Below are 27,929 nucleotides of genomic sequence, written 5' to 3'. Positions count from 1 at the left end.
TGCTCCCAAGCTGTGAACCCATCTCCCAGAGCTAGGCCTATGGCGCCAGTGGTGGTTGCCGGCAGAGTGTGCCCCCTCCTTACAGAGGACTGATGACTGTCTTGACATCAAAAAGGCAAAGGAACATTTTCAAGGAAAACGTATATTCTCTGAAAGCCTGGCCATCGCTGTTTTCTGTTGAATATACTCTGTAATGCTGCTGCCAAATCCTAAAGTGGATTGCGTTATTTATTTATTTACTGTTTTCTATGATTGCAACACTTTGACTCAAGTGGTGCTCCATCAAACTTCAAAGCGCTCCCGCCACTGCTCTCTGGAAAAGTACGAGATTTTGAAAACTGACCATTTCCAAGCAAAGTCCATAGCAATTCATACATATTGATGGGGTATAATCAATACAGCTCCAAATCCAATCCAAGAGGAGCGGAGAGAAGCCTGGGAGATTGCAGTTTTTTTATTCGTCTCGTACAAGCACTGCTTATGGTTCGATGCAAGAGTTAGTGGGCGCAAAAATATATATTTTTAAAGGTTCTTGATGCTTCTGGGAAATGTGTGACTTGCAGGTCACGGATCTCAATTAGTGTGCCTGACTCAGCCTTTCAACCATATGCAAATGGCAAAGTGAGTAGCATTCAGTTACTTTAATGATAGTACCTGTTATTTCCAGCACTTATGGGTTAATATAGATTTGCGTGCTACGATCAGCGTTAGAATATTTTGCATTATTTCTTACTGTTGGTCATTCCCTCTTGATTTAGCATTTTATGTAAACCAAATTATTGCAACCGAGACCTATTTTTGGACAGTTTCTTTTTGACATCAGCCTTTGATGATGTGATGCCCCTTTGCTGTGCTATGATTAGGCTTGAAGGATTTTAATTACACTGAAGTAATTGGAGTAATTTCCGTAATTTCGTGTTACACTTTTGATGCAAAATTACCAAAAATGCGTGATTATGTCCCTTGGCATAATTAAGAGCAATTTGGTGCAAAAATCCTACTTCAGGAACACAGAAACAACATACTTAGCAAGCAGCTGTTGCAGTTCTTGTTCTTTTGCATTCAGCGCTAATTTATTAGTGCAAAATGCATCCTCTGGTCCATTTTGGACACAAGGGAGTATTTTGCGCTAAGAAAATGGTGCTAAATGCCGTGCTACGGTCCACTTGCAACTCTGCATAATTTACTGTAATTACATGTTTTTATGCTACAGCAAATTACATGATTTCTCACCCTCTAGCTATGATGCAATAATACTGCACGCTGTTACTCTATTGCCACACTTAACCTCATCTCGAAATATGCACAAGGTGGAAAAATATGCAACATGTGGGGGCCTGCACTTTTTTTCCCCATTATGGCACAATTATGAATGAACATATGGGAAACTGTAGTCCTGTGAAAATGTGTTCTATAAAAGCTACATTATTATCACGTTTATTACATGCTCTAATTTTGGCAATGTCATGAGCAGGATTTTTTTGCAGTAAAATTCTTCCCGCGTTCAATGTTCCTAGCCAGGGAACAGATGCCCTCAGCCCTGCTGCCCTCTCGGGAGTCGCGACCAATCATATCAGGCCTAATTGACATGTATACTCTTGTTTATGTACAAATGACAGGCTGGCATGGGCTCGATTTGAATTTGCAATGCTAATCTCCAGAGATGTCAGTTTAGCATCTCTGGAAATGTTTAGGTCACACATGAGCGGTGACATATTGGTCTCTGGGCTGGGCGGTTGGAGGCGTGTGTACGTGGGCAGATTTTCATAAGCCTGTGAAGGAACTCTTGGAGAAAGGTCGAATGAAATAGTGAGCCCAGTGGCACCCAATCCAGGCCTTCAGGCTCACTGGAAATGTCCTAGGTTATTTAGGACATATTGTTGAACACTGTAGGGGGGGTGACATGGACGCCATTTAGCGGTTGCATGTGGGCACAGCTGCGACCCATGGCTTGCCCCTTGCGACTCCTGGCAATGCCTTTCATGCCCCTGTCCTCCGTGATGATCAGTACCAGGAACACAGGGGAAGCCCTCCCTAAGTGTTAGTGTAATTTAGGAAATGAAGTACTATTAGCTGGAGTATGACAATGTATTAGAGTGTGTTTATGTGAGGGAGTGTATGTGTGAATGAGTGTATGTGTGAGTGAAAGTGAAGGTCAAAGGGTGTGTGATGTCCCTTACACTGCCCTGCCATTTAAGTGAATTGATGTCCATGGATTGTGGCATAAGAGTCTGCCATATGTCAGATATTCAAAGGCCTTCGGTTGAATGGGGGCCTAAGAGGGCTGTAGTAGCCTACATTATGACCTTGTTTACAAGTGGTGTATACTGTGCCAATAATAGGAATACATTGCATAGTATACTTTGCAGATCTGTATGCACTGAGTTTAAGGGGAACACTTTATGAGGCCGATTAAACATGGCATGTTACAAGAGGTCAAAATTGCAGCATCGTGTAATTCCCAATTCCAAGGGACATCAGTAATGTTGGGGTAGAGAAAAAACGCCAGATTATGAGATAATTAGGAATAACAGGTGGGAGTATGTTTTTGGCACTGATTCGCCACATGAATTGCAGCAATTCTGTACAGATTTTCACCTGCACGTTTCGCTTGCTTTGGCTGTCCTAAGGTCTGGGTGACACACTCAGAATGATGGGAATTTTCACAAATGTGATGGGCCTGGGGCTGGTAACTCCAAGTGACAGTCCCACATGAGTTGTTAATGCATTTCGAATGAGGCTCTAAATTGGCAAAATCAATTTTGCCTGGACCACTTACGTTTTATGTTACGTGATTTAGCACAGTGTTTTTTTTTTGCCATTTTAGGATTAAAAAATGTATCTGGATTTTTGCTTGTGTGAAACTTGCTCGAGAGGAAAATACTGTTTTTTTTTGTGTTTATTTTTTTAACAGTTCTGCTTTTTTCCGTAATTTTATAACCGGACTACTTACATCTAGTTCGATGCGTTTAATTTAAGATATATTTCATTAAAATCCCAGCCATTTTACTGGATGTGCAATTGCAGTGTTAAATTTCGCCAACAACTAATTAAAACTGTACTTAATACTGCAATGGACAAAAAGTGTGCCTGCTTGTTGATTGATGATGCAATGCCAGAAACGTTACTGTCACATCATCACTTGATTAGAAGGTGAAGTGCTTGGTAAAAGACCTAAAGAAGCAATCCTATATTTCAAAATAGATCTACCTTTAGTCATGTGGAGCGCTATGAAGCCCAGTTAGCCTCCTCTAGGCCCGCCCTATGAGAACCCAATACTTCCCACTCACACCTGATCCGAGGGCAGGCTAGTTTGCCCTTCAGCTGGTGGGCGCCTGTCTGTTCCGGAAGTTTTAGCAGGCGCTGCAAGGGTGGAAAAGAATCCTACAGCTTAGAATAAAAACTGCAGGCTGGTGTGTTCTCCCCAGGAAGGCTTGGCGTGGAGACTTCCATTATTTAGGACAAGCGTTGGCCAAGACCTTTTGATTTGACAAAACGCATATTTATAATGTACTCCTTAAATGCCCTTCATCACCTCTTGAATGTGTTATTGTGTTTTTCACATTTTTCTTCTACACACTACAGGACAGAACCTGTGTGAGAGACTATTCTGCTCTTTCACAAGAACAGCATGGACTACTATGCAAATAGGACCAGGTTGAGACAAAAATATTTTTCTTATAGCCATTTTGTCCCAGAATGACCAGCATCCCACAATTATGTTAACAGTGAAGTTTTGCCACAACCATGACAAAACAGGCAGTGACCAGGCCAAAAAGGCTGGTAGCCGATGGCAGACCTTTTGTCATTGCCAGTGCTTGTTTTTTTTACGAGGTAAAACTCTGCAATTCATCTTCCTAGGATTATTACTGGAGTAGAAATTAATTTTTCTGGTGAGATGTGAGGTGAACTTTTTACAAAATGTTTGTTAGTCAAAACTTGAAAGCTGTTAACCTAAACAAAGTTTTTCAGATTTTGGAAACTCATCCGATGTCTCTGAGATTTGAGTTAAAATTCTCAAAAATCTGGGGATCGTGGTGCTTGGGTTTTGCTCACTGAGGCCCAGTTGATGAAGAAGCAAACCATTTTTGACAATATTCTGTTATTTATAAAGTATGCATTTAAGTAGGTCCTGGGGTCGGTGCAGCTTCTGTTGGCGGGAAGAACGGAGTGGGAAAACCTGTTGGGAAAACCCAGGCAGCTGCAGTGTCACAGGTCAGTCTGGCATAAGCAGGAACTGGAGGCCAAAGGCAAGTGGCACCCTAGGTGTTCTGGTCCCTACTGGAATTATGGCTCTGGAATTATGCAAGTTTGTGGCTCACATGATTTCTTTCTAATTAAGGATATGCCGCATTTGCCACACAATCAATTTTCTGTTGCAATTTAACAAAAACAATTGTTTCTAGTTCAAACTTATCTAAAGTAGCTAATAATGTGGTGACCTGTTGCTGTGCAGTGGAGTGCCCCTTAAAAATGTTGACTGGTCACATTTCTGTTGCTTATTTCTGTTTTGGATGTTAAACTAGTACTAACGAGGTGAAACATTTGCCCAGATAATGGTAACGTGCAAAAACGTTAAAATAATTAGTTATACGTCCAAATGCAGCCCACTTTGGGATAGTATTTAGTTGCCTATCTTGTCGCATAATTTAGTCAAACCTGCCACATAATTTGGCCCGCCCATGCCTCCGAATTCCTGTGGCCCTGGACATTAACAAAATCCAACATGCACATGTATTATGTAAGTATTCTCCCAAAGAATTCTGACACATACTAGGTTGTCTCAAAGTTGTCAAATGTTGGTACCCGAGGGCCAAGCTCTTGCCACGTTTTCAAGCTCTCTATAAGAGATGCATCACAATGACCACTATTTACTTTATCCTTTTTCAGCCGTAAAATCTGCCGTTGCTTGTTGCCTTTGCGAAGGTGCGCTGGACAAGCTTGCTATCGCCAAAAAGCGAGTCTTTAGAAGTCACCTGGCTGTTTCAAGCCTTCCTGTTCGGGGAGCAGATAGTGAGGATTGCCAACGATTCATCTGCCTCCTTCACTCACACCATGGTGTGGCTGCTTTCTAAGATTAGCACCCGCTCTGTACAGATTCTTCAAAGCTAATCGTCTAATTTTTCCCACCAGCCTGGGCTTTATCAAGCTTGTTTTTCGCCTTTTTCCGGTTGACGAACATTCCAAGAGCTGAAATGAAGCTAAGTAAAAAGCCTTCCTATTCCTTGGAAATTGGGCTCCAGCTGCTGCTGGCTGCTGTTGCCATGGTAGCTCCGTGACACACGTTAGCGCGGAGGGGAGCGCTGCTACGTGCACGGGGGGCGAGGGGAGGCGGATGTGATCAAGCGACGTCAAAGGGAAGGATGCTTCTACAGCCCGGGCAGTTGGAGGCGACGGGGCTCGACTTTTTATTGGTAGGCAGTAGCCCATAAGTGGGCAATACGAGGTGAGACTGCGGGAGTGAAGGGTCCAAAATGGGAACTCTGCAAAACCAGGTCCTTTTAAATTGGATAATATTTTAGCAGCTAGAATACCCCTCTACCCGCACCATCTCCACCACCAGCCTCCTAAACTCGTACCAATGTGTCCCAGGCCAGGTATGGCGGCAAGAGGGTAGCACGTGTAAGTCAGCTTTCTATAGGCTGTCATCTAGAAACATATGGTAAGGGTGAGTAAGAGTCGGCCACACCTCACATGGACTGCCTTGTTTTGTAGGCCTTTCAGAAGCAGGAGGCCATAATATTTTTTTCAATTTCTGTATGGTTTGTCCCGCTTGTGACTAGTCTCCCTACCAGCATTTAGTGCCTTTGCTGAGAGGCTGACTCATGTGCCAATCATTTCTAATTGCTGCCATGCTTTTTCCACCGACTGGACACCTGCCCACTTGAGAAAATGCCCGCGATCATCAGTTTGTTTCTCACACTCCATTGAACAGTCATCACAAGATGCGGAGGGCCTGGGACAGTCTTGAAATGCTGACTATGCTTCCCAGCCAACCATCTACATACTATGTTCATCCTACACGTTTTTGGCAGACGTGCTTCTATGATATGACATACTGTTAGCAATGTGCTATGCCAAATTCTGATTTGTCTCTGGCACATCTAGCAAGACCTACAAAAAGTAATCTTTGTTGCAGGATCCCACAAATGTACCCATACATCAGACGTGTACATTTGCTTCTGGTGCGGGTCAAGTGTGTATTCACAGTACGAAGCTCAGTTTTTAGGATGCTCTACTGGGACACAAAAGGGTACCTGGCCAATACTTCTCATTAGCCCAATGTCAGCAGAGCGCTAAAATCAGCGAAGGGGCTACTAGGATTGTAGTTTGCCAGAAACAATTTTGGGGAAATAGGAACCAGCACCAGTTTGGTTCTCCTTCACCTGCTTATACCTCCCAGCGTTGCCGCCATCTGCTGCATAATAGCGATGAATGCACATAGATTAGTATATCCTGTAGGATGCTAATATTTCATCTGGAGCCTAATTGGGAACATTGTTTTGAGTTACTGGCTGGTTTTAGCAGTGAAAGAAATCAATGGCACTGATACAGCATCGCTTTAATGTGTCAGACGGAGATGGATGAGGGCCACTGGCTGACTGAGGTCAGAGCTGAGGAGGGTGCCGCAACAGGAGTCTCCATTGTCTCTGCGTTTCCCCCTACAAGCCGAATGGCATGCCCACTGTTTCCCATTGGTTGGCTTTATTGTCACTCATTTGTGTTCTTTTTTCTTCGTAAGCTTGAGTGGGCTTTCCCTCCCCTTCTTGTGTTTGTCCCTGCCATGGACTATAGCCTCATCATTGGTCTCCTACACTGCTTACTTTTCAGGCACTTTTCTTTTCCTTTTTGGTTAAGCACTCCATGAGATGCATTCGTTTTCTAACTGTAGCACTTTTGTGCTCCTCTTCCTCACTCCACTGTTGTCCGTGTTGCTCTTTGTTGGTTGTGTATTCACCCTCCTACTCCCCGCTGGTGAACCCTCATGAGATAAAAATAATGTGGAGCGAGCGTCCTTTTATAAGTCACTCGTGCATAATGGAGCATGTATGTGCCTACAGAATGACCTGGCCATGTCATTTACAATTATTTTTTTTACCATTTCACCGTGCTGCACAACATCTTGCTGATGCTGTAGATCCTGGCTAAAAGACATTGAGAAAAACAATTAGTCCCAAGGCCAAGACCTATTGGCTTTGCCAATACTTGCTATAGATGTCCTTCATCCTGCTCCATGACTTGCGATTGGACATGCTATTCTTGTAAAACTTTATCCTAGCAAGTTGAGCTAAGGTTTTAAGGTGTAGCCACTCACACTCGCTCTTTTATCAAAGCAAGTGCTTCGAGAGCGCTTTTTTTGATTCCATATGAATAGGAACTCTTTAATGCTGTGTGCCTGCAATCTGTAGTCCTTTCTGCTGCTAAGGAAGACACTACACCAGAAGTCGTGGTTGGCCTCCAAAGCTGCAAAAACATAAGTGATGCGGCTTACTGACACGTGACTGACTTGGTCTCAGCCCTACTGGTATTCTAAGAAGCATTGCTTCCTTATGAAATTGTCCTACCTGGAAGGAGCACGCAGGCAAAAGATGTCGGCTTCATCATATAAAACTACGCTTTCAATGAATTTGGGGCTTTTACGTGTACTTCCTCATTGTATTCTAAAATGCATTTCATCCATTTCCTACCTTAAAGAAGAAGCAATAGTTCAAATGTAGTTTTTTAACACCAGTTTTTCAGGTTAATTTCCTCGTTTCCTCAATGGCCTCTAAGTCAATCTTGTAAATTGAAGACAACTCACTACAACAAAATGTAAAGGCTTATTTGCAGCAGCTTTGAACTGCCTAATGTGCTTTACATTCCAATGCAAAGCAGAAGATGCCTTTGATAATGAGTTAGTTATAGAAAATGGCCATTTCCTGATAAGCTAATAGTTTTAGATTATGCAATAGAGTATTTAGACCCATAATGTTGCCTGCAATGCTATCAATGAGAAAAATACCTCCTCTTTCCAAAGACATATCTGATGTAGTTTTCTTTCGGAAATGTACCCTCCAATTACTGTGCACACCCAATCGCGACATATGCTATGTTTCCTAATTAGTTGATAAGATTTTAGATCTTCTAGTAGACGTGCTTCTCAGGTGCAAATTCTATTAGGTATTGTTTGCTCTCGCGGAGTCTTTTACTTATTCATTTATTCATCCAGACCTCAGCGCCTCCCTTGGGTTCCTCACTCCCCACCATGCGTCTCCACTGACTTCTCATGACCCCTCCGTGCCCGCCGCGTGTTGCACCTCAGTAGATGCTCTGTAACCAGTCCCTGTTCTTGTTTTCTTTTGCTCTTGAATAATTTTGTAATCTGGTCGTTTGTCAGCGCATTATCCAAGCGTGGCACCGAGTGCCTTCCATCAGCGCGGGCTCTGCTGGCAGGTGCCCCGCCGCGCCCCGCTCGGTGTTGTGTGCACGGCAGAGGTAAGTTTGACTGGTCGCGGTGAGTACCAGGCAGCTCATTTTAAGCCGGTGAGCTCACTCAGACATGGCGCCCGGGGTCAGCAGGGGAAGCATTGATTTAGTCAGTGTACCGTGAGCGAGGCCCTGTGGGCTCAGCTCTATGCATGCACAGGGCTGTGGACTCCACAGCCCGCCTGATCCGTGAAAGAGGCTCTGGGAGATTATTGATGGCCTGCCTTGGATGGAATTCAACCGTGCATTTCTGCAGCCAGCGCAGGGGCTTTGGGGTCTACATATTGGTATCCGCGTGCTCGGATGCAGTCGGCCAGGGCAGTCTTTTGCATGGTTGCCCTGAATGACAACCAAGTCACCTTATTGATGGAGGGATGATCTAGCTGCTCGTGCACTAAGCTCATTTGGTGTCAAAGGTGAACCTGCTGGAGTGTGTGGCAATATGGTGCCATGGACAAAAGAGTGCGCTGCCAAACAAAGGTGAACTCGCACAACTCATTGGGCTGCTCAAATGGAACTCTAGAACTACTCATTGTGCACGACTCAAGTGACGGAACCAGCATAGCCAGAGAGGGAAGTGGTCCAAATGTCTGGCACAAAACCCTTTTATCACCATCGGACCCTGCCTAGTTCCTTTCTCCCCCCTACCAACACCAGACATTGAAGACAAAGCCCCTCAGCAATAACACAGGGAGGAACTCGGGCGTACAGCTTCTGGCAAGGTTCACACTGTGGAAATACTATATGCATGCATACAAACAGGTGTGTGGGGTGGCTGGAAGGGGATCGGCTGAAGCCTTGCTAAACGCTGAAAGATATATGAAGTGGGACTAGAGGGATAGCCATTGGGAAGTGACTTCGAGCTCCATCTGAAGGAGAGATGTACACAGGGAGAGACATCCCTGGCAGGGCCACTGGAGTTGTGCAGCAGAGTAGGAACAAAGTACATGGAAGGGTTGAGTACATTTGATCGTATTACTTCACTATGTCATTTTCAAACATGTTAACATTGCCTGAGCATTGATTAACTTTTTTTATTTTTGATGATGCTGCAACGCATTTGGAAAAAGCTGGGCACTATAGTGCATCGCCAAAAGCAAGGCAGAGTCAAGTCTCAAAGGCGAGACCAATTGCATTTGCCAATGTTTATTTAAAAAGTGTTCATCCACAATATCGAAATTGAGTGTCTTGAATAAACGGCAGTCGGATGGGCTGTCCATGTACTCTTACCAGGGCATAGCTGTCGTTGGCGCAGAAGGCGGAGCGGTCATGGGACACGAGGTTTGAGGGGGCCAACTGCATTCAAGTATAATTATCTGTTATCACGAAACAAGATGGGCAGTTTTCTTTACTTGCTTTAAAGCCCAAGGCATCATTTCAATACCACTGCCCATATGCTTATCGCTCGCGCAAGTGACCATGGTTGCTCGCACATCCCTGTGGGTAGTGGACGCACCCGCATCTGTTGCCTGGCTGCGGAATGCAAATGAGCAAAAAACGTCTGCCATTGAAAATGTGATGGTTTAATGTAATTTATTAAAACGAGACACTGCCACGTTTCACGCTGCCATGGTAACCAGCCACTGCAGCGAGTGCCTTTTGAGGCATTTAAGTGGTATCGATTTGTGATGTTTTCTTTTTTTCCGCTGCTTTTAGTGTCATGTAGAGTGTGTAACATCTCCAAATCTCCTGGGCACTGATGCAAAGTTTTAAACCTATGTCTTTCAGTGGCCAAGAAAACGCTCTCTTCGCTGGCCCGAGTCCCAGTCCCCGCAGTCATGTGCATTCTTGCCAAGGCGATCGCTTTTGTGGGCTGTTAGGGCTTTTCAGTCATATTCCTTGGTACTACAAGTGTGTGCTTCTCACTGCTCACCTCCCACCTTCCATGACTACATGCCCAGCCTTCGATGCATGGGCAGTGCCTGGAGTCCCATGTCAGGACATTAACCAGTGGCACGTGTTTCCCCAAGTCTGGAGTGCACCTGGGGGTTCATAACATTCGGGGTGGGTGAAAGTACCATTCTTTTCAAACGAAATACTTGTAATTTTTATGAAAACTACGCATCTTTAGTAAAATGCTCTGGGGTGATAGCTTTCAAAATTGTACATGGGGCATGCCTATTTTTTAGAGTCGGGCTCGCCTGGAGATTTTAAATGTGACGTCAGTGTCGAGGAGAGACGTCATCTGGGCAGGGTGTGAGTTGTCAGTGCTTGGTGCTCGAAATAGGTGCCTTTCTCGGGACCAAGACACCAGAGGTTTGGGGTAGGCCAAGCAATCGCATTCCTCTCTCGTATTCTTGTCTGTTGCAAGAATACATTTCGGCAGTGAAGTAGCTTAGTGTGCAGTCGCATCGATTGTGCTTAAAAAGATTCCCGGGCTGCTCAAAATGGCATCACACACCCTTTGACCCTCAGCAAATGACGTGTTCCTACAGTAACTCCTCAGCAATGCCCTATCTTGTGCTGCAAGTGCTGTGCAGGAGGGCAAGCAGTGAAAGCTACAGAAAGTAAACAAGGATGTACGAGCCCTGCTTACTTTCTCTCTGTTCTCATGACTCTTGAGTCCTGGGTTAGCAAAGACCATGCAAGCAGGTCCAAAAGGCAAGCCAGGGCTAGCTCTTCTTACCCTGGCTATCCTTAATTTACATCTCTGGGTTAACATTCTACAGTGAGGGTCAAAGGCGAACACCTTGTCATGCTGTGTCAGCTTTCTGTACTTCCAAGGTATGTATAATGTGATTGAAGTTAGAAGTTTTGGACAACAAAAAACGGTTCCAGCAAGCACTATATACTAGGCCTGGGGAAAATTAAAATCATCTCGTTGTTATTTGAATAATTTTGGGAAATTCACATTGTTTATGCAGAAATCCTAAACATTCAGTCATTGTGCTACTTCAAGTAATGATGTGTTGTTTGTGATGTTCGCGAAACAAATTTACAGCAAACGTGTGATTTGCCTTGAAAAGTTTACCACAAACACACAGGAACAGAATGCAAGCGGCTGTTGCTCGTGGTGCTTTCTTTTTTGTTGCACATTTTTTTAGTGTGAAATGTGTCTTCTCGTCAGAAATTGACACAAGGCATTTTGCTCTAAAATGTGGGGCTAAATAACAGATTTGCATTTTGTACAATTACGAGCAGTTACGTGTAATTTTGGAGACATTTCCCATAATTAATTATTCATTAGCAAATTTCGCTCACCCCTACTTTAAACATGGACATCAATTGGGAGTAGCAGTCGAGGTCCCTTGCCTGCCCTGGGACTTCTGTCACTGCCTCGGCAAGTGCAACCCCTGATGCCAGAGACCCGGAAGTTAGCAAGAAAGAGTACACGGAGTTGTGGAAGACATGTTTACTGGGTGTAGTTTCCAGACCTAGCCCATGGGCTTATCCTAACTGCTCAGCACTAAATTGAGATTGTTGAGGGGTTGAGAGGGGGACCATGGGCAAACCCTATCACACCAACCTTGATCAAAGGTGCATGACCTCACTTCCGATTCGCTTGAAATGTTTGTGAATGCGATGTCCTCCGGCGTCTAGTAGGTACAGTCAGTAAGCAACACAAGGCACGAGCCTGCTTTTGGCCAAATGTCGCAGCAGGGGTCCTCCGGGACTTTAGAAACCGTGATCGGAAATGTTGGGACCTACTGCCTTGCCAGTGCCTTATTCGAATGTTGATTAGCTCTGCGATTTCCTGTCCGAAAGTAAATAAATGAATACAAAGCAAAAGTAGAGGCAGGATGATGTACACGCAGCAGCTGCATCACTGTAGAGGTGCGCACATGCATCGTGATGTATGCGCAAATATGCATCACTACTCATGGTCACCTGCAAAGTGAAGTCGTAGTTATTTTTTTTTTTTAAATATGCTGATTCGAGATGGATCGGTGGGTAAAGAAAGAAATGAAAAATTAGAGCGAAAGTGCTTGGGGCCCTCAGCAACTTGCTATCTAGTCAACCCACAAAAACAATTAAAAAAAAAAGACCGGATTGGGTTCGAGGCAGGAAAAAGCTGAATGCAAGCGAGAACAACACAGGTGCGTGTAGAGTAATACATAAGTAAGAAAGCAACATTGGGCACAGGTGAGGCATTGAGTGTGTTGGGGCAGCGCACATGAGCTTGCAGCGCAGGGTGAGTATTATGCAGGGGGCAGGGAGAAGCACACGAAGCAGAGACCTGGAAAACGCTTATTTTAGTTTAGAGCTTCATAAGAGCAGTGGTGGGTGGGTGAGGGGGAGTGGAGGGTCGGGGAGCAGTGCGCAATTTTAAATATATATATATTTGTAAAAAAACAAAACTTACCTTGCCACGCCAGGTCCTGCATCTCTGCTCTCCTCGTCACACGCACAGGAAGTACAGCCAGGCTCCCCCTGACCAATCACAATGCTGCAATGCATCGTTGTGATTGGTTTTGAGCATCCTGGTTCGACCAAAGAATGGGTGCCTGAGCTTGTTCTCCATGCAGGCTAATATGCAGCCTGCATGGAGAACGGGGAAAGTGCGCATGACTGGTTTGGGCGGCTTGAGAGGGCCAGACAAACAGTCACTGCACATTTAGGAGTGAGCAAACCACTCCTCCCCTGCCATACTCAGAGAGCAGAGCAGCCCCGCCTACCCACAAAGAGACAGGAAACATAAAATGATAGCTTATAGTTCTTCTTACTCACACTGCTTAAAAGCAGTGGGTCAATGCTCCTCCGCCATAGCGGAGGAGCCGCCCCTGCATAAGAGTACAAGAATTGGGGGAAGGGTCGGGGATGCAGAAAACGCATGGAGTGAAGCAACTCACAAGGAGCAGGTGGTAGAAGAAATATGAAGGGGGGTGGGAAGCGGAACAGGTGTGAGAGGAATGTGGAGCACAGGGGAGGAAGAGACACATGGGCAAGAGATAGGAACATGGAGCTGGTGGGGGTGGGGAGAAACACACCAGCAGGAAAGAAATGCTGGATGGGGAGCAGCACTTGAGTGTGAGCACAACAACACACAGTGGTGCAGGGGGGAAGCACACGGGGCGAGAAACAAGACCAAGCATGGTGTAAGTGCAAGAGAAGTCCATGAGGGGAGCAGCTGCAAAACATATAACCTCTTGGAACACCTAAATAACAAGAAAAAAATAACTATTGCCCGAAAAGGTTAAATATTCAACTATTGTGACCAAGGAAGTATGTAACTGTACCAACAGAAGACTTTGTAAACTGTGTAAAAGGGCAACTGTCCTAGATAAAAAAATCTACAAAAGATCACAATGTAAAAGTGCCCAGGAAGCTGTGTGTGTGGGTGGTGAAGTCTCTCAGAAGTGCTGGTTCTAGAGTGCCCTTGATGTTCAGACAAGCCTGCAAATGAGTGTTTCATTAAAATTAACAAAAAAAATAATTGCCGGATTAGAGTTTACAATAATGCCAAAAGGCACCATCAAGTGCGGCTGAAGGAGATGGGGGAGCGGTGGAAGCACATCAGACACAGTCGAAAATACCGGTTATTTAAGAAGCACTGGCCTGCCTTATAGGCAGAATCTGTTACCCAGTACGGTAGCCCACAGGTCCAGTAGGTGCAGTAGCGCCCAATCATGGCTTCCTTTAGCACTCAACTCTAAGGCAGGGCACTGGAAATATGCAACTCTGTTGTGTCAGCCCTTTCCGCATAATTATGGTGGTGTCGCATTTACCACACTATCCATCATCTGCTGCACATAAAACATTGGTTTTCTCTCAAACAGATCAAAAGTTACTAAAAAAAACAGTGACACGTGCTGTGCAATACAAGCCCTTCACGAAGGTTGACTGGTCATCTTGCAGTAGCTTATTACCATATTAGGGTGTTACAGCGGCACTAATGAGGCGAGACCATTGCCAAGGCAGTGTTCATTAACATGGGCAAAACCAATGACAAAATAATGAAGTAATACTATTTTTTAAAAAATGGGCACATTATATCGTATAATTTGCCTTTTCTTGCTGCGTAATTTGGTCAACCCTGTTACATAATTTCTGCTCCCCTGCAATATAATTCCAGGGGCCCCTACTGGGCGTCACCCATTTCCTTTCATGCATCAGTGCCCCATCGACACCATTGACAGCCCTCTACCGCCACCTTAGTCAGCACCTGCGAGTCGACCGAGGTGGGCATAGTTTTTTTTTCTTTTCTGGAGGGTTCTTGACCACCCCTGAGATGTGAAAGGCGCAGCGGCCCAGACTTTCGGTAGCTCCTCTTTTCCTCCTCAAGTGTGTCCACTCGAAGCGCCCCACTGGCTGTTCTCATGAACCCAAGGCTCCCACCCGAAAGGACGAGGAGTGCTGAAAAGGGTCTGCCTCCCCAGTGAATAGGTGGGAGGGGGCACGGGCTTGGGAAGGTGCCCGGGCACTGGAATGCTTTCTTACCAGGGATTCATTGTGCTTGGTGGTTCCTCTGAAAGAGCACCGTACAAAACGCACAAGACCCCCCCACTTTACGAGAGCCCGTGCGGCGGAGAGACAAAGCGGGGATGAGTCGGGGCCTCTTCCACTTCCTGAGCGCTGCCCTCCTGCAGTTCGGGTTTAATGCGGCCCTGAGAGCCTCCAATTACCTTCAAATGACCCCCGAGGGCTCTTCTCTTGGTGCTCATTGCTACAATTGCCTCTCCAATCCCCGGGCCCATCTTCGAGGTGCAGGATGAGTGCCCACTCATGTTACTCACAAAGGTCATTTGCCACCTGTGAGAGCGGTGGGAGGTGGGGGATGTGTGTGTGTGCTCGTGTTGGCTGGGGGAGGTGCGCCGTTCTTAGATTCCCTTCTATGTAGCTGTGGTAGCTGATTGCATCTTTTAAGGAGTGTTTGTCCTCTAAATGTCCAGGGCCTCATTTATGATAAGTGACGCATCGCTGCGTGAAAACAGCGATGCGTCACTTTTCACTGCGCACTCCTTGCGACACCAATGATGCGTCATATTTAATGTATGACGCATCATGTCGCAAGGACTTACAGATACGTCAGTATTTCTGACGCATCTGTAAGCGCAAAAGTGACGCATTGCTGGAGTGTGTCACAAAAGTGACGCATCTCCAGCAATGCGTCCTTTCACATGGGGAAAGCCCCATGTGAAAGGGCTTGCGTCAGTCTTACGCCTGCTGTGAGGCAGGCGCAAGATTTTGACGCAACCGCATCCTAAAAGTGACGCAGTGAAATCTCATAGATTTCACTGCGTCACTATTACGAGGCTTTTTGCGGGGGAACGCCCCCTCTGCATACATTATACCTGACGCAGGTATAATGTGGCGCAGGGGTTTAAAAAGTGACGCATCTACCTAGATGCGTCACTTTTTAAATATGGCGCAACACGGCGCATGTTTTACGCCGCAGATGCGTCACAAAAAGTGACGCATCCGCAGCGCAAAACTGACGCAAGGCCTCATAAATGAGGCCCCCAGTGTTTACTTGCGCTTTTTAGTCTCCAGCCTGCGTTGAAAAGCACCCACACATAGGCAACAAAGTGACTTGTCAAGGAAGGAACCATGTGGTTGGTTTGGAAAACCTACATTAGATAGAACCTTTTTGTTTTCCTCGCCCTACATTATAAACACTTAGTGCATTCCCTCACTAAGCAGCACTTTCACAAGCTTAAACCTCTTCTTAACATGACGGCCCTGATGTAATGAATTAGACGGGAAGACGGTAAGAAAAAGTTAATGTTAGGTTCATTTTTCGTATAGTATCTTATATCATATCATATAGTATCTTATGACAAGTTGAAGCAGTGCTTAATTTGAGCCTGTGGTTTGTCCACATCGACAATCATAACAGCTGCCACATGGTGGCACTGTTTGTATAATTTAGAGATGAGCAGAACAGCAATTGTTTTTTAATTCAGTATACATTAAAAGCAACTAATACCTGCTGCCCAGGCTGTTTTTATAGCTTTGGAGGCCTGGCATAGTATGAATTGTCACACTTGTAGCAGTGTGCTCGTTAGTAGTTGTGTAGGGTCTGTCATTGGCAATGGTGGCAGTGGTAATGGGTGGTGCAAGCTGCAGAGGCCTTCTGACTAGATCGCTGGCACTTTTAAAAAAACAAACAAATTAAGCACTGCATTGAAGCACAGAGGGTGAGTGAAGTGGGGAACAGACTAAAACAATTCAAAAGAAGGGATGATATTTAGTGGACGAAGGAAGAACTTGTAAATGTAGTGGTGCTACCCAAAACAATAGTATATCACCAGTCTCAGGAGTACTGCATTGTGGGTTACTGGCCCTAGAGGTGTGACAGACAGGTAAGAGCAAGAGAGTTGATGGTAGGGTGGCACTGGTAATGGAAGGAGGAAGAGGGCGAAGGTGTAGGTACAGGTGACTGAGATGATCTGGACCAGCGCTAGAGATAAAGTTCCTGGTTCACTTTGAGAGAAGCGAAGGCAGACCATGGAGGCTAGAGCCTGCCTTTCGCACTACCACTCCCTGATTGCATTGACAGATCTTTCAAACATGCTCTTTCATATATAGCTTTAGAGTATGCACACCTTAATAGGGAGTACTAGCGACTTGTTTACATATGTGGCTGGGATCTTTCATGATGGAAGCATCCATTTTCAGGAGCAGCTATCCACAGGATCTAAAAGGATTGGTGCTAGCACACACACCTAGCCTCAAGCTGACCATATCCTTCGCACTCAGCATCTCATTACCTACACCTGCATGTCGTTTGGGCCACAATTTTTCCTGGAACTTCCTTCAATGTCTAGATCTGTGAATCTCTGGACACAAGAAAAGAGCACACTTACTGCCATGCAGAGGTGGGTAATGTACTAGTTTTCCAGAACCATTGATGGACATGTTGGAAAATTGGGCTGAACTCTCTAGTACGGCCAATGAAAATTAGAGCAGATTGCCACAGGAGGGTCAAGCCTATTATGAGGTATTAGCATTTGTGGTGATTGTTAGAGATATGGTGCATTGCGTGGGTCCTATGATTCGTGTTGGAACGGGTGATTGATGGTTCAAACTAAGGAATACCCAAGTGCTATAGGTCAATCTGGTAGAGCACTTGATGCAAAAGTCCAGTGTCGCTGCAAGTAGACCTGCATTGAAATGGAAGGGTTCCTGGACATGAAAGAGGTTCAGAAAGACCAGGTGCCTTTAGGTAGGGTCAGACATACAGTGCTCGTTGGGTAAGGAGAGATAAGGCACGGGGGATCAGAAAAGCATGACCAGGGCGCACATTGTAGGCAGCGAGTGAGAAGGCTTGTGGTCTTGCTGAAGATGCCAGTATCTCATCACAGTGAAAGTGCACTGAAGGTACTTGACTTTAGAAGTCTGATCAACAGATAGGGAGGGGACAAGCAGGAGGGGTATGCGGGAGGGAGGAGAGGGCACGTGAAGGAATGAGATAGGCTGGGGTGAAAGGAAGGTGCTGAGTACTGATGGTGAGAGGAATCCTCTCAACATCTGCACCTGCAAGATATGCATTGTGGTAGCAGAGTCATTCCTTGGGAGCTGGGAGATTGCCCCCAAACCCTCACCCCCTCTTCTCTTCTGCACAGCCCTTGTCCGTCTTCTCATGTAAACATCTTTGTAGTAGACAGATGTGCATATGGGTCAACAGCTGGTCCTGGGATTGGAGGAAGAAGAGCAAGGGTTGGGGATTGGGACAAGGGGCGCTGTAGGTGATCAGGTTTTCAGGGTACAAAACACGACGAGGCGGACCAGCCCTTGTACTGCATAGGGCCATCTGTAGGGCCGACAGGACACCGAGACCAGCCCCACAGGGCAGGAGGCAGTGGCTCGAACTGTCCCACGGGCCTTTCATGGTTGAGTCACGGCGGCCGTCAGCTCTGAAGCCGCCTAGCAGGGAAGCACGAGTGTGGCAGAACAGGAGGCCCAAACGAGACAGCAACTCCCTAGTGCCAGCCGGAGACTGTCAGAGGGATTTGAACCGCCATATATCTGAGCACTGCCACCATCCGTAAATATCCCTGGAGCAAAACGGCTCTGAAAGCACGGAGCTGCGGCAGCTGCGCCGTTTGCCACCGCTGAAATACGCCGGGGACTGGCGCCCTGAAGGGGGTGGATGGCTTTATTTCTCTGTGAATTACGCGAGAGGCGCTTGGCGCCAGATGAGGGAAGGCAGGTTAATATTCCGGTGAAATACTGTAGGGGTGCCTCCTGTGAAACCTCCGATAAATATCCAAACGTAAACTCTGATTTTGTTCACTGACCTATGAAACCTTGGCGCGTTAAACGTTTCTTTTAAAAAGCCCTAAAAATGTCCAGTTTACCAAAACATTTTTCTTTTCTTTTTTTTCGCCCCTTTTCTTTCCTCCCTTTCCTTTTTTCTTTTCTTTCGTTTCATTTAACTGTGCGAAGTTACCTCATCGGCGAGTGACCTTCTCCACCACCAACCAGGCGCCAGACCTGCAGGACCCCTCCCAGCACAGCTACTACGATAGCGGATTGGAGGAGTCGGAGACTCCCAGCAGCAAGTCATCATCGGGGCCCCGCATTGGGCCCTTGGCGCTGCCCGAGGACCACTACGAACGCACCACCCCAGACGGCAGCATTGGTGAAATGGAGCATCCGGAGAATGGTAAGGGCAGGAGGGGGGTCGTTCTGCTTTTCTCCCCACTCTGTGTTTGTTTGCACTAATTTGTTTGGGAGCGGTATTTGATTTTCACCTTACACTAATGGCATTAATAGTCTCATTGTGATTCCACCCTGTCAACTTTGCAAAGAACAACCCTTATAAATGTCCATAGTTTCAGCGAATATCGCCTATTTTAGTCCAATTTTCCACATAATTACAATTTAAAGTTGTTGTTGGGCTTGGGTGTAGAGTTTAGATGAGCTTCCCCAGTGGACACATACTGGATTTACCTTAGGACATTAGAAAAAGTTGATGAGAGGCAACACACCAATTCACAAATTCAGCAGGTGTAAACCATATTACATATAGTCTGCAGGTGTTGATTGAGAGTCTTTTATTATTCAAATATCTTTGGTATACTAGTTGAAGAACAGCGGACGCATTTCACCCTATGAAAAGGGCTTCTTCAGGGCAATAATACATGTATACCAAGGGTGTTTCAATAATAAAACACTCTCAATCAACATCTGAAGACTGTTATATTATTTACACTTTACTTGCTGAATTTGTTAATTGGTCTGTTGCCTCAAATCAACTTTTTCTAATTATATTTATCTGTGGTCATGTGGCAGCTGACTATTTGAGGTGGGTAATATTATCTTTTGTTTACTGTCGGTGACCAGCCTAGGTGGTGCAGCTGTCTCCAACCCTGCTGCCCTTCTGTCTCAATCGCTACTACCTTAGGACATCCCTGGATGACCATTCTGTAAGGATGCACCCATGATTGTCCTCAAAAGCAAGTGTGTTCAATATGTGGCTAACAAGTGCTTTAAAGTTGTTGAGTGGGGCTCTGTAAACCAGTCTGCTTGATACATGACAACTTCCTCTAGAGGCAGATCTTTCATAGGAAATGTCCCTCTCCATGGAACTCCCCAGTAGTCATTCACAGCTTCAAGCAGAACTTAAACCGGTAAAGAGGTGTGTAATCAACTCCGTTTTCTTCAAATCTACTGTGGACAGTTGCAATCCTAAACTGTGATGGAAGGGAAGTAGCAAATGATGGTTCTGTGGGTGTGATGCAGGAAACTCCTACTAGTAGTGTTCAGGAGGACATATCACAGCATTTCCCAAGGAGACGCTTCCCAATACATGATGACAGATATTAGGGTGAGCTTGGCTTTGGACTAAATTAGCATGGATCCACCAGAAACACGAAGGTAGAGCCATACTCTGAAAATCGGCGCTATGATTTTGTTGAAAAGGAGAAAGAAGGGAGGAAGTTGTCAAGAAATCTAGAACCTTCTGCAGAAATGCACACATGCTGAGCTCAGAACAGAGCATACCACATGGACATCTCCTGCATGTGGTAAAGACATTTGGGAGAGGCATAATCTAGATATGGAGTGTCACAGTGGGGGAAACTTGTCGTGTATGTTAAATTTTCACTTCACATTGCCTGGATCAGAATGATCTTGTTGGAATGGGCTTCAAGCAATTTGTAGGGAGTTACAGTTTATGTCCCACAGTTCCATTCAGCACGACAGTTGGGAGCATTGACAGTGTTGCTGGTGATCATGTCTGACGAGGGCTTTATTCTCCTTCCTCAAACACCCATCTCAGATGTAGAGTAATTTTGTGCTAAGCGTAGACATAACTTGATCCTGTCTATCATAGAGCATTTAACTGCTGGATCTCGCCTCTTGGCACAAGGTAAACAGGTAAATTCACACCAATGTGATCAACTCGGCATTAGGGTTGAAAGTAGCAGGTTTTAAATTGTTCACAAGACTGTGATGATTGGGGCTGGGACGAAGATTGAGAGAATATGGAATCCATACGTGGTGACTTGCACCGATTCTAACCTATTAACTGGCTTGTCTCACTGGAAGAATGAATTGGGATAATGTGCAAGTTCACAGAGGCTCCTGAATGGGTTGCAGAGCAGACATTAGAAAAAAATGGACCTCACGAGTCACGACATGCACCAATGTATGGGGAGGGTACAGGGACAATGGAATGGGAAGTTGGTACAGGGCCCCCAATAATTGGATTGGAAGATGTACATTGATCTGCCCGCTCTGGTTACCAGCATGCAGGATCATTTTGAGTACTTTTGCTTCTCCTAGGAGATTGTTTGAAATTCTTGGAGGCCTAAAAGTTCAGTAATCTAGACACAACAATATCACTGCATGCACCGCTATAATGCTTTGCACAAGAGGTAAAATACAAACAGATTTTGGGTCCTGGCTGACCAGTTAGGTAAGCATAGGACAGTGTAAAAGGAAGAAGACTAGCACTACCCCTACTACTACAGGTTAATAAAACCGAGCCATACTGAGTGCCATACATCTGGGCTTCAGATATACTCCTGCTACTGAAATGCAATTATCTCTATTTTGTCTCTAGCAGTAATCTGCTCTTCCTCCCTACGTACCCAGCATGTGTTAGTGCTCGCCTAGGTTTTGGGTCCTTTTAGATCAGGAGTCTCCAAACCGGTCCTGGAAGGCCGGATCCATGCCAGATTTTTTGGGATATCCCCATTGAGATACATGTAGTTATTTTAAAAATCTGGCATGGATCCGGCCCTCCAGGACCGGTTTGGAGACCCCTGCTTTAGAACAATGGTGTCTAATTAAGGAACAGCAAGGCCAGTATTCATAAAATAAACGTATAAACAGTGAATGTATATTGAACTCCTGTCCACAGTTTGTAGTTGTTCTAAGAATCTAGGATGGAGCCGGCAGTCCTGGATCTGGACTCCTCTGCTTAGACAGTTCTAGGGTTCAGCTTGGACTAGAACCCAGAGAGACCTATTCTGATGTCAGATTGATCAGGGCCCACCAATGCTGCTGGGAGCCCACTCTCTGTGACTAGAGTAAAGTAAGAGTGTGCCATCCCTCTGCAGAGCCCTGCCTTTGAGCTCAGAGAGGGTGCCCTCCGCTCCTATGCTAATGTTGAAGGTGGTCCCCTAGTACTGCCCATTGTTACATTTGAGTAGCCCCTATCCCTGTGCTACTGAGTTTAGGCAGGGCGCACTCATTTTTAAATTTATTTAAAAAAAAAAAAGTATTTTCAAATGTTTATTATTGACACTGAGCTCTAGGGTCAAAGTGAAAACGCTCTCGCTCGTTCCTCTTCTGGTGGGGGCCTCAGAGTAATTTTTATGGACAAGATTTGGATTTTTTCAGCTTTTGCACCTTCCTCTCCGAGAAACTGCTTCATTTTGAACACTTTAAATGTGTCATCTAGTGCACTTAGTATGTTTACTTGCAGTGTGTGTTATAATGCATGGACGCTATACATTTATTTTTACAATATTCCTTTACCTAAAGGTTGGCTTCCATCTTCTCCCATGCAGAGTGGTCACTTTATCTACTGGGCTTCACTTGTCCTGGTGCCCCAAGAAGGGAAGACCTCTCTGATAAAACAGTGAAGAGAGGCAGGATGAAGGACGAAAAAGGCATAACTTGTGAAGTGCCAATGATGAGAGGGAAACCGTACTATGGACATGAGAAGAAAGGAGTCCCCAAAAGGGAAGAGAGAGGCACTTCTTGGCTTAGGGAGGCAGAAAGAGTAGTAGGTGGGCCTGCAAAGGAATTTTTTTAAGGGTACGCCTCTAGAAACCACTGAATACTGTCAGTGGAGTGCTTGCTATAAGTCCCATGTTTATACTTAAAAAGACCCAGCATTGTCGGACTTGAAGGCATGAATCCTAACCGGCCGCTGAAGTGCTAGTCCAGGATTTCAGTGTTTGCTGAGAAGAAAGGCTCATGGCAGATCTAAGAAGACCAGCATGCTTAGGGAGTTTATTTTTGGAACAGTGGCAAGCTTGGTAGAGGATGGTGTTCCTTGGCACTGCCCAGATTCTTCCAGCGACTGTTTGGTTGATGACTTCTGGATCATGTCTGCCAGCAGAGCCTGAGGAGCAAATAGCCTTTTTATCACTGTATGAGTAAGGTTTGAGGATTCGCGAGCGGGAGAGTTTTTCTTTCTCGCGCTAGATGTGACCACGACCTGACATCAGGCGTGGCAGCATCTGCTCAATCCTAATTGAATTACCAGCTCCTTAGCATGGCCGGTTAATCTCATTTTCAGGAGATGGGGGCTCCAGAAAGCTGGGCGGCTCAGCTGGCCTACCCCGGCTTACCCCCCCTCTCTTGGCCTGGGCACTAACTGCATTGGGCCTGCTGCCTAGTCCGACCAGCCATTTCCTGCGCTCTCAGTCTAATTGGATCATGGAGGATATTGGAGGGGACTCGCGAGCTGCGTTACTGAGGCAGCCTCTCTCCTCCGAGATGCCAAACGTCACAACACTTACTCTTTTCAAAGCTTTTAGTTAACCCCTTCCTCTCCATTCGTTTCCCTGCACTTGCAAGTTCTATCCCTATGTGGCGTTCAGCAGGAGTTTGTGAAATGGCTTGGCAGGTAGGACTGGTGGGGCCAGGTAGGGGGAATATGGACTGATGACCACGAGGGAAAATTAAATAATCAGTCAAAATTACCCTCCAAACGGCCCCACTGCCTCACCACTCTTACCTGCACGGGCTGCAGCTGTCCAAGACTAGAACAGAATTGCTGATCTCATGGCCCGAAAGCCACTTCTCTGAAAGGGTATCCTCCCACATTTGGTAGGTGTCGAAAAAGGACCCTTTGAAAGCCCACAAGAGTAACCGTAAAAAGCGTGGGGGTGTTAGCTTACCATTGCATTTTACCTTGAGAATCAATGTCTTCATATATTGCGTGGGTGGGCGGCAAGTACGTACCTTTGACTTTTGTAAGAAATGGGCTCGCAGATATTTCAGTGGTGTCTTTTAAGAACATGAACAATAGAAAATATATTTTTTTTGGACAAGTGTGAACTTTCTAAAACGCTGAGTACCAAATACCTTCAAAAAGCGTCAGACGCGGCAGCCAAATATTAGTATAGAAAAGGATTAGCATTTTTATTGTTCCTCAGAGCAAGGCAGGTAGCTGCCCTGATTACACAGGTCCTTGAATTTACGCAACATCCCTGTAAAATACTTTATATGAGAGGGAAATGGGCTTGTAAATAAACAGCAGCGATTATCGTGGGCTCCTTGAAGCCTGCCTCCAATTCTACATCCAGATTTTACACTCTAGGTATTGATTATATGAGAATCTTGGGAGCTGATGACGTCTATACAAAGGACTCTACATACTTGCAATTTAACATTGAGGTGTATTTGCTTTTTGAACAATTTCCTTAGCAAACATTTGTAACCCATAACTTCGTGAGAGTTTGTGGCTGTAACAGCCTTCAGGTATTGTATCCTCTTGGTCAAATAATTAGTGAATGAAAGCAATAAACGGATTTATAACACACTTCTGAGACATCAATCTCTTTTAGCTACCCCAAAGTGCAAAAACATAAGATTCAATTAAAGAGTTGATAAGTTTTACCTGGATTGATTCATTTTTTTATTGAAAATGAAGGGTGGTGTTAAAGGAATAAATAGCCTTTGGGTCCCTGTCTGGTGCAAGTGTCTCCTCAAACACACCCAGCCCTATATCAAAAGACTCCTGGTGCAAACGTGTTTTTATGTATGTTTTTCGATGTCATTTAATTTATAAAAAAAATGCATCCTGTTTATCTCAAAGGTAACAAGAGGAAGTACAAGGGATATAGACCTTTCTCTTTTTTTCTAAAATCCCTGTGAGGCACTTGTTCTGCACATTTCCATATCACACGTCTAGTTTAGGATTACGGTACTTGAGGGAACACATTTTAGTCTGCAAATCCAGTCGTAACACATCCAACACAGTGTGTCGGGTCAAGTGCTGCAACAAAGCCACAGAAGAAGCAGTGCACAGATATTGACAAGTAGGTGAAGAATAAAAGAAGCAAGCCTACAAATTCCCAGAGCGATGTATGTCGAGAGTGTTCAAGGGTGCGCAAGGAGTTACTGACATTTTTAATGAGCGTGAGCTAAGTGGAAAGTAATGGAATTGTGGTTTATACTTTTCAAAGTAGCACTGCTTCCCTGCTCCTGTACATCTCACAGCACATAATATGTACAGGGCGGGCTTCTTGGCTCCGTGCCTACCATACTCCTAAATCTGAAATGTAAAATAGATTGCCCAAGGAACGGAAAGAAGCAGCCACTCTGCAGTCTGTTCGGATCCATCTTTGCTTAGGATTCACAAAAATGCGCATTTCCTTTGCATGCTCATCTCTGCTGGTATTTATTTATTCTGGGCATGATTTTCCAAATCACCAAGCAACAATTGTGTTCTCATCCAGCAAGCTGTGAAGAGAGACACTTTCTATTTATCATGTCATTGCTTTGCTGTCCCTCTGTGTGTGCGCTGTTTCCCTCTTTGGCTGTCTGTACTGAATTCTGATGGAGTCTTGACGGGCCTGTTGTCCCTGTATTTTTGGGTTCTGCTTTTCAATGTGCCTACTAGGGTCACCTCACAATGTCCTACTCTTTCAAGGGCTGTATAAGCATCTGTCTATTTGTACATTGTTCATTTTGTTTTTGTCTTAGCTGTATTTTCAGCTACTATGTAGTTCTCTTCATTATATTGTCCGACTTGCTACACCTTCACACCTATCAATATATCTTATTGTTTGTGTCTTTCTATAATTGTGGCTTGCATTTTTTTTCTATGTTGCATCTTGGTCTGTCGTTTGCTTGTTGTCTTCCTGTGGAGGACTTGGGATCCTGGGGGCTGCCATATTGTCCCAGGGTCCGCCTGACTTCTATCATGTAGTCTTTGGCCTGACTCACAGATGGTGGCCTTACATAGTTTGTTTTCTAAGTTTGGGTTGGTGTCCAGACTTTTTGAAGGTGAACACTTATCCTCAAAGTGGCTTGTATATCTGTGTCTTCTCACGACTTTTGCCTGATTTGCTCAAGGTGGCTCGTTTTTGTGTTGTTAGCCTGGTTTCTTAAGGTAGATTGTTGCTGTGCAGTGGTTTCCCTGTTTTTTAGAGGTTTGTAGTTCTGTTTTGCTACATCACTATTGTTTTTTTTTATTTATTTTGCCTTCCTAATTTAACGCTCTACTTTACATACTTATCCACTTTTAGTCATTATTGCTGTCTTATTTGTCCTGAATCTATTTTCACCCACTGTGTGTGGGTATTATTTTGCATGGTGGAATTTGTATATGTTGCTACCACTGATGCATCGGGTTGGACATCTTTATACCTCACTAGCTTAGACGGCTCTTGAAGTCTATGTAGTATGGCAGGGATGGGGTGATTCCTTCTGTTAGTCATAGGCATGTTTGTGTTACACATGCCGAGGGGAAGTTGGGGACCCTTGATCATACCCAGAAGAAATCTAGAGAGTTCAGTGGATTGTGAAAGGGCCAGTCACCACCTTACCAAACTGTTTACTCAGTCATGTAGTAGAGTAACCTCGCCTAGTAGAGTATTCCACTACTGGGGTCAGATAATCTGTGATTTTTAGGTCTGTTAGCCAAAACCTTTTTTTTAATTGTTTTGTTTAATCAAAATTAAATGTATAATCTAGGTAGTTACAGGGCTTTCAGCCACCTCTCTTCATGCATTGGTCTGTTGCTGTGTCATTCACATTTTCTTTCTGCCTGTCCACTTCTGCCTTAGCCTAATTTCACAATGTGTTCGACATTCTACTCTTTCACCTGGAGCCCATCAACACACAAAATAGTTCCCTTCAGTGTTAGGGGCTAGTTTGGCAATGTGCACTTTTCGAGAGAATTTTTTTTTTTCATTTCGGAATATATTTTTTTTCATAGGCAAGGCTCTTGCCGCTCCCTCGACAATAAAATGTGATGAAAGCCATGACAAAAGAAGCATTGGCAAAACCAAAATTCTGGCAGCCACTGTCCTACCTGTTGGCTTTGCTTATCCTTGGTTCATCTTTGGTGTAGTTTCCCACCATCTCTGGTGAGAGAATACACTGTGTGCTCTGATTTTTTTTCTGCTCACTGGCATCTCCTGTTTGACTGCATTTCTAGGCACCAGGTAGCAGGCAGTGACAGGGCCATGGTTAGAACTTCAGCCTTGGTCGGAGTCTAGAGGAGAGATGACAAATGATAGTTGCTACTTCAGTTGTTCCACGTGTTGAGTTGGGTGGAGCTTTCACATCACTGGAGTGAAGCCAGGGCCGGACATGGCAGACCCGGCCCCGGGTGTTTAACCGAGAGGCTCCAAGGGTGGGGCCAGATTTGTTACTGGGGGCCACTTTTGCAGCAGTGGAGCAACATCTGCCCTCGTAACAAAAGCATCAGTGCTTCACACTTGCACCCCCTACCCTGGGGACTGGTCCGACAATATGCCAGAGCTGCTTTGAGTTCCCTGTCCGGCCCGTGGGGAAGCTCCAGCTTATATCCTTAGTTCATGGAATTATACTAGAATTGTCTTCCTCTCACTGACAGAATCCACTCTAAAGCATGTTCATCCATAAGTCACTCAAATGGAGTAAACCTTCACTAACTTACCTTTTCCCACAGTAATCACTACTAGGAACAAATCCACACCAATGCTAGATATCAAAAAGACTCCCAAAGAGTAAACTCGTCAACAGCCCTCCTCTCCATATGGACCAATATTCTGGAACAACTTTCCATTGCAAGTCTGACTTTCTATTTCTTTGGTGTATTTTAGGGAATATCTTTAAAATCCACTTTTCTGTTATTTTCCCAACTTCCTAGATTGTGTCTGTTCTCTCCCCGTTTCACCGTACTGGGAAGCTGTGTTTCTATCATATTTATTTGAATACATACTTACATGTGTATATGTTGTCCTGTGACCCCCTTGTGAAATCCTCGATTTTTGTGCATTCTTACGTGTTGGCTAGCATTCTGTTGTAAGGTACGATGTGTCACGACCTTCAGGAGTGAAGTCTCACTGTATAAATTCTGCCAATAACATCACAAATTAAAAACACCTTCTCTCATGTACACA

The 27,929-nt window shown here is 45.0% G+C and overlaps 1 protein-coding gene across 3 annotated transcripts in view; it reads left to right on the top strand.

Moving 5' to 3' along the window:
* PCDH1 (protocadherin 1) overlaps window positions 1-27,929 on the top strand; it is a 257,877-nt gene that overhangs the window by 148,322 nt on the left and 81,626 nt on the right. For all 3 annotated transcript variants that reach the window (XM_086931353.1, XM_086931351.1, XM_086931352.1), the window contains exon 4: window positions 18,796-19,015. In XM_086931353.1, coding sequence (XP_086787479.1) covers window positions 18,796-19,015 — 220 coding nt within the window. The remainder of the gene's footprint in view (window positions 1-18,795; window positions 19,016-27,929) is intronic.

Source organism: Lissotriton vulgaris, chromosome 7, assembly GCF_964263255.1.
Source record: "Lissotriton vulgaris chromosome 7, aLisVul1.2, whole genome shotgun sequence".
In the NCBI taxonomy this organism is placed as follows: Eukaryota; Metazoa; Chordata; class Amphibia; order Caudata; family Salamandridae; genus Lissotriton; species Lissotriton vulgaris.
This window is presented reverse-complemented; position numbering and strand designations above follow the sequence as displayed.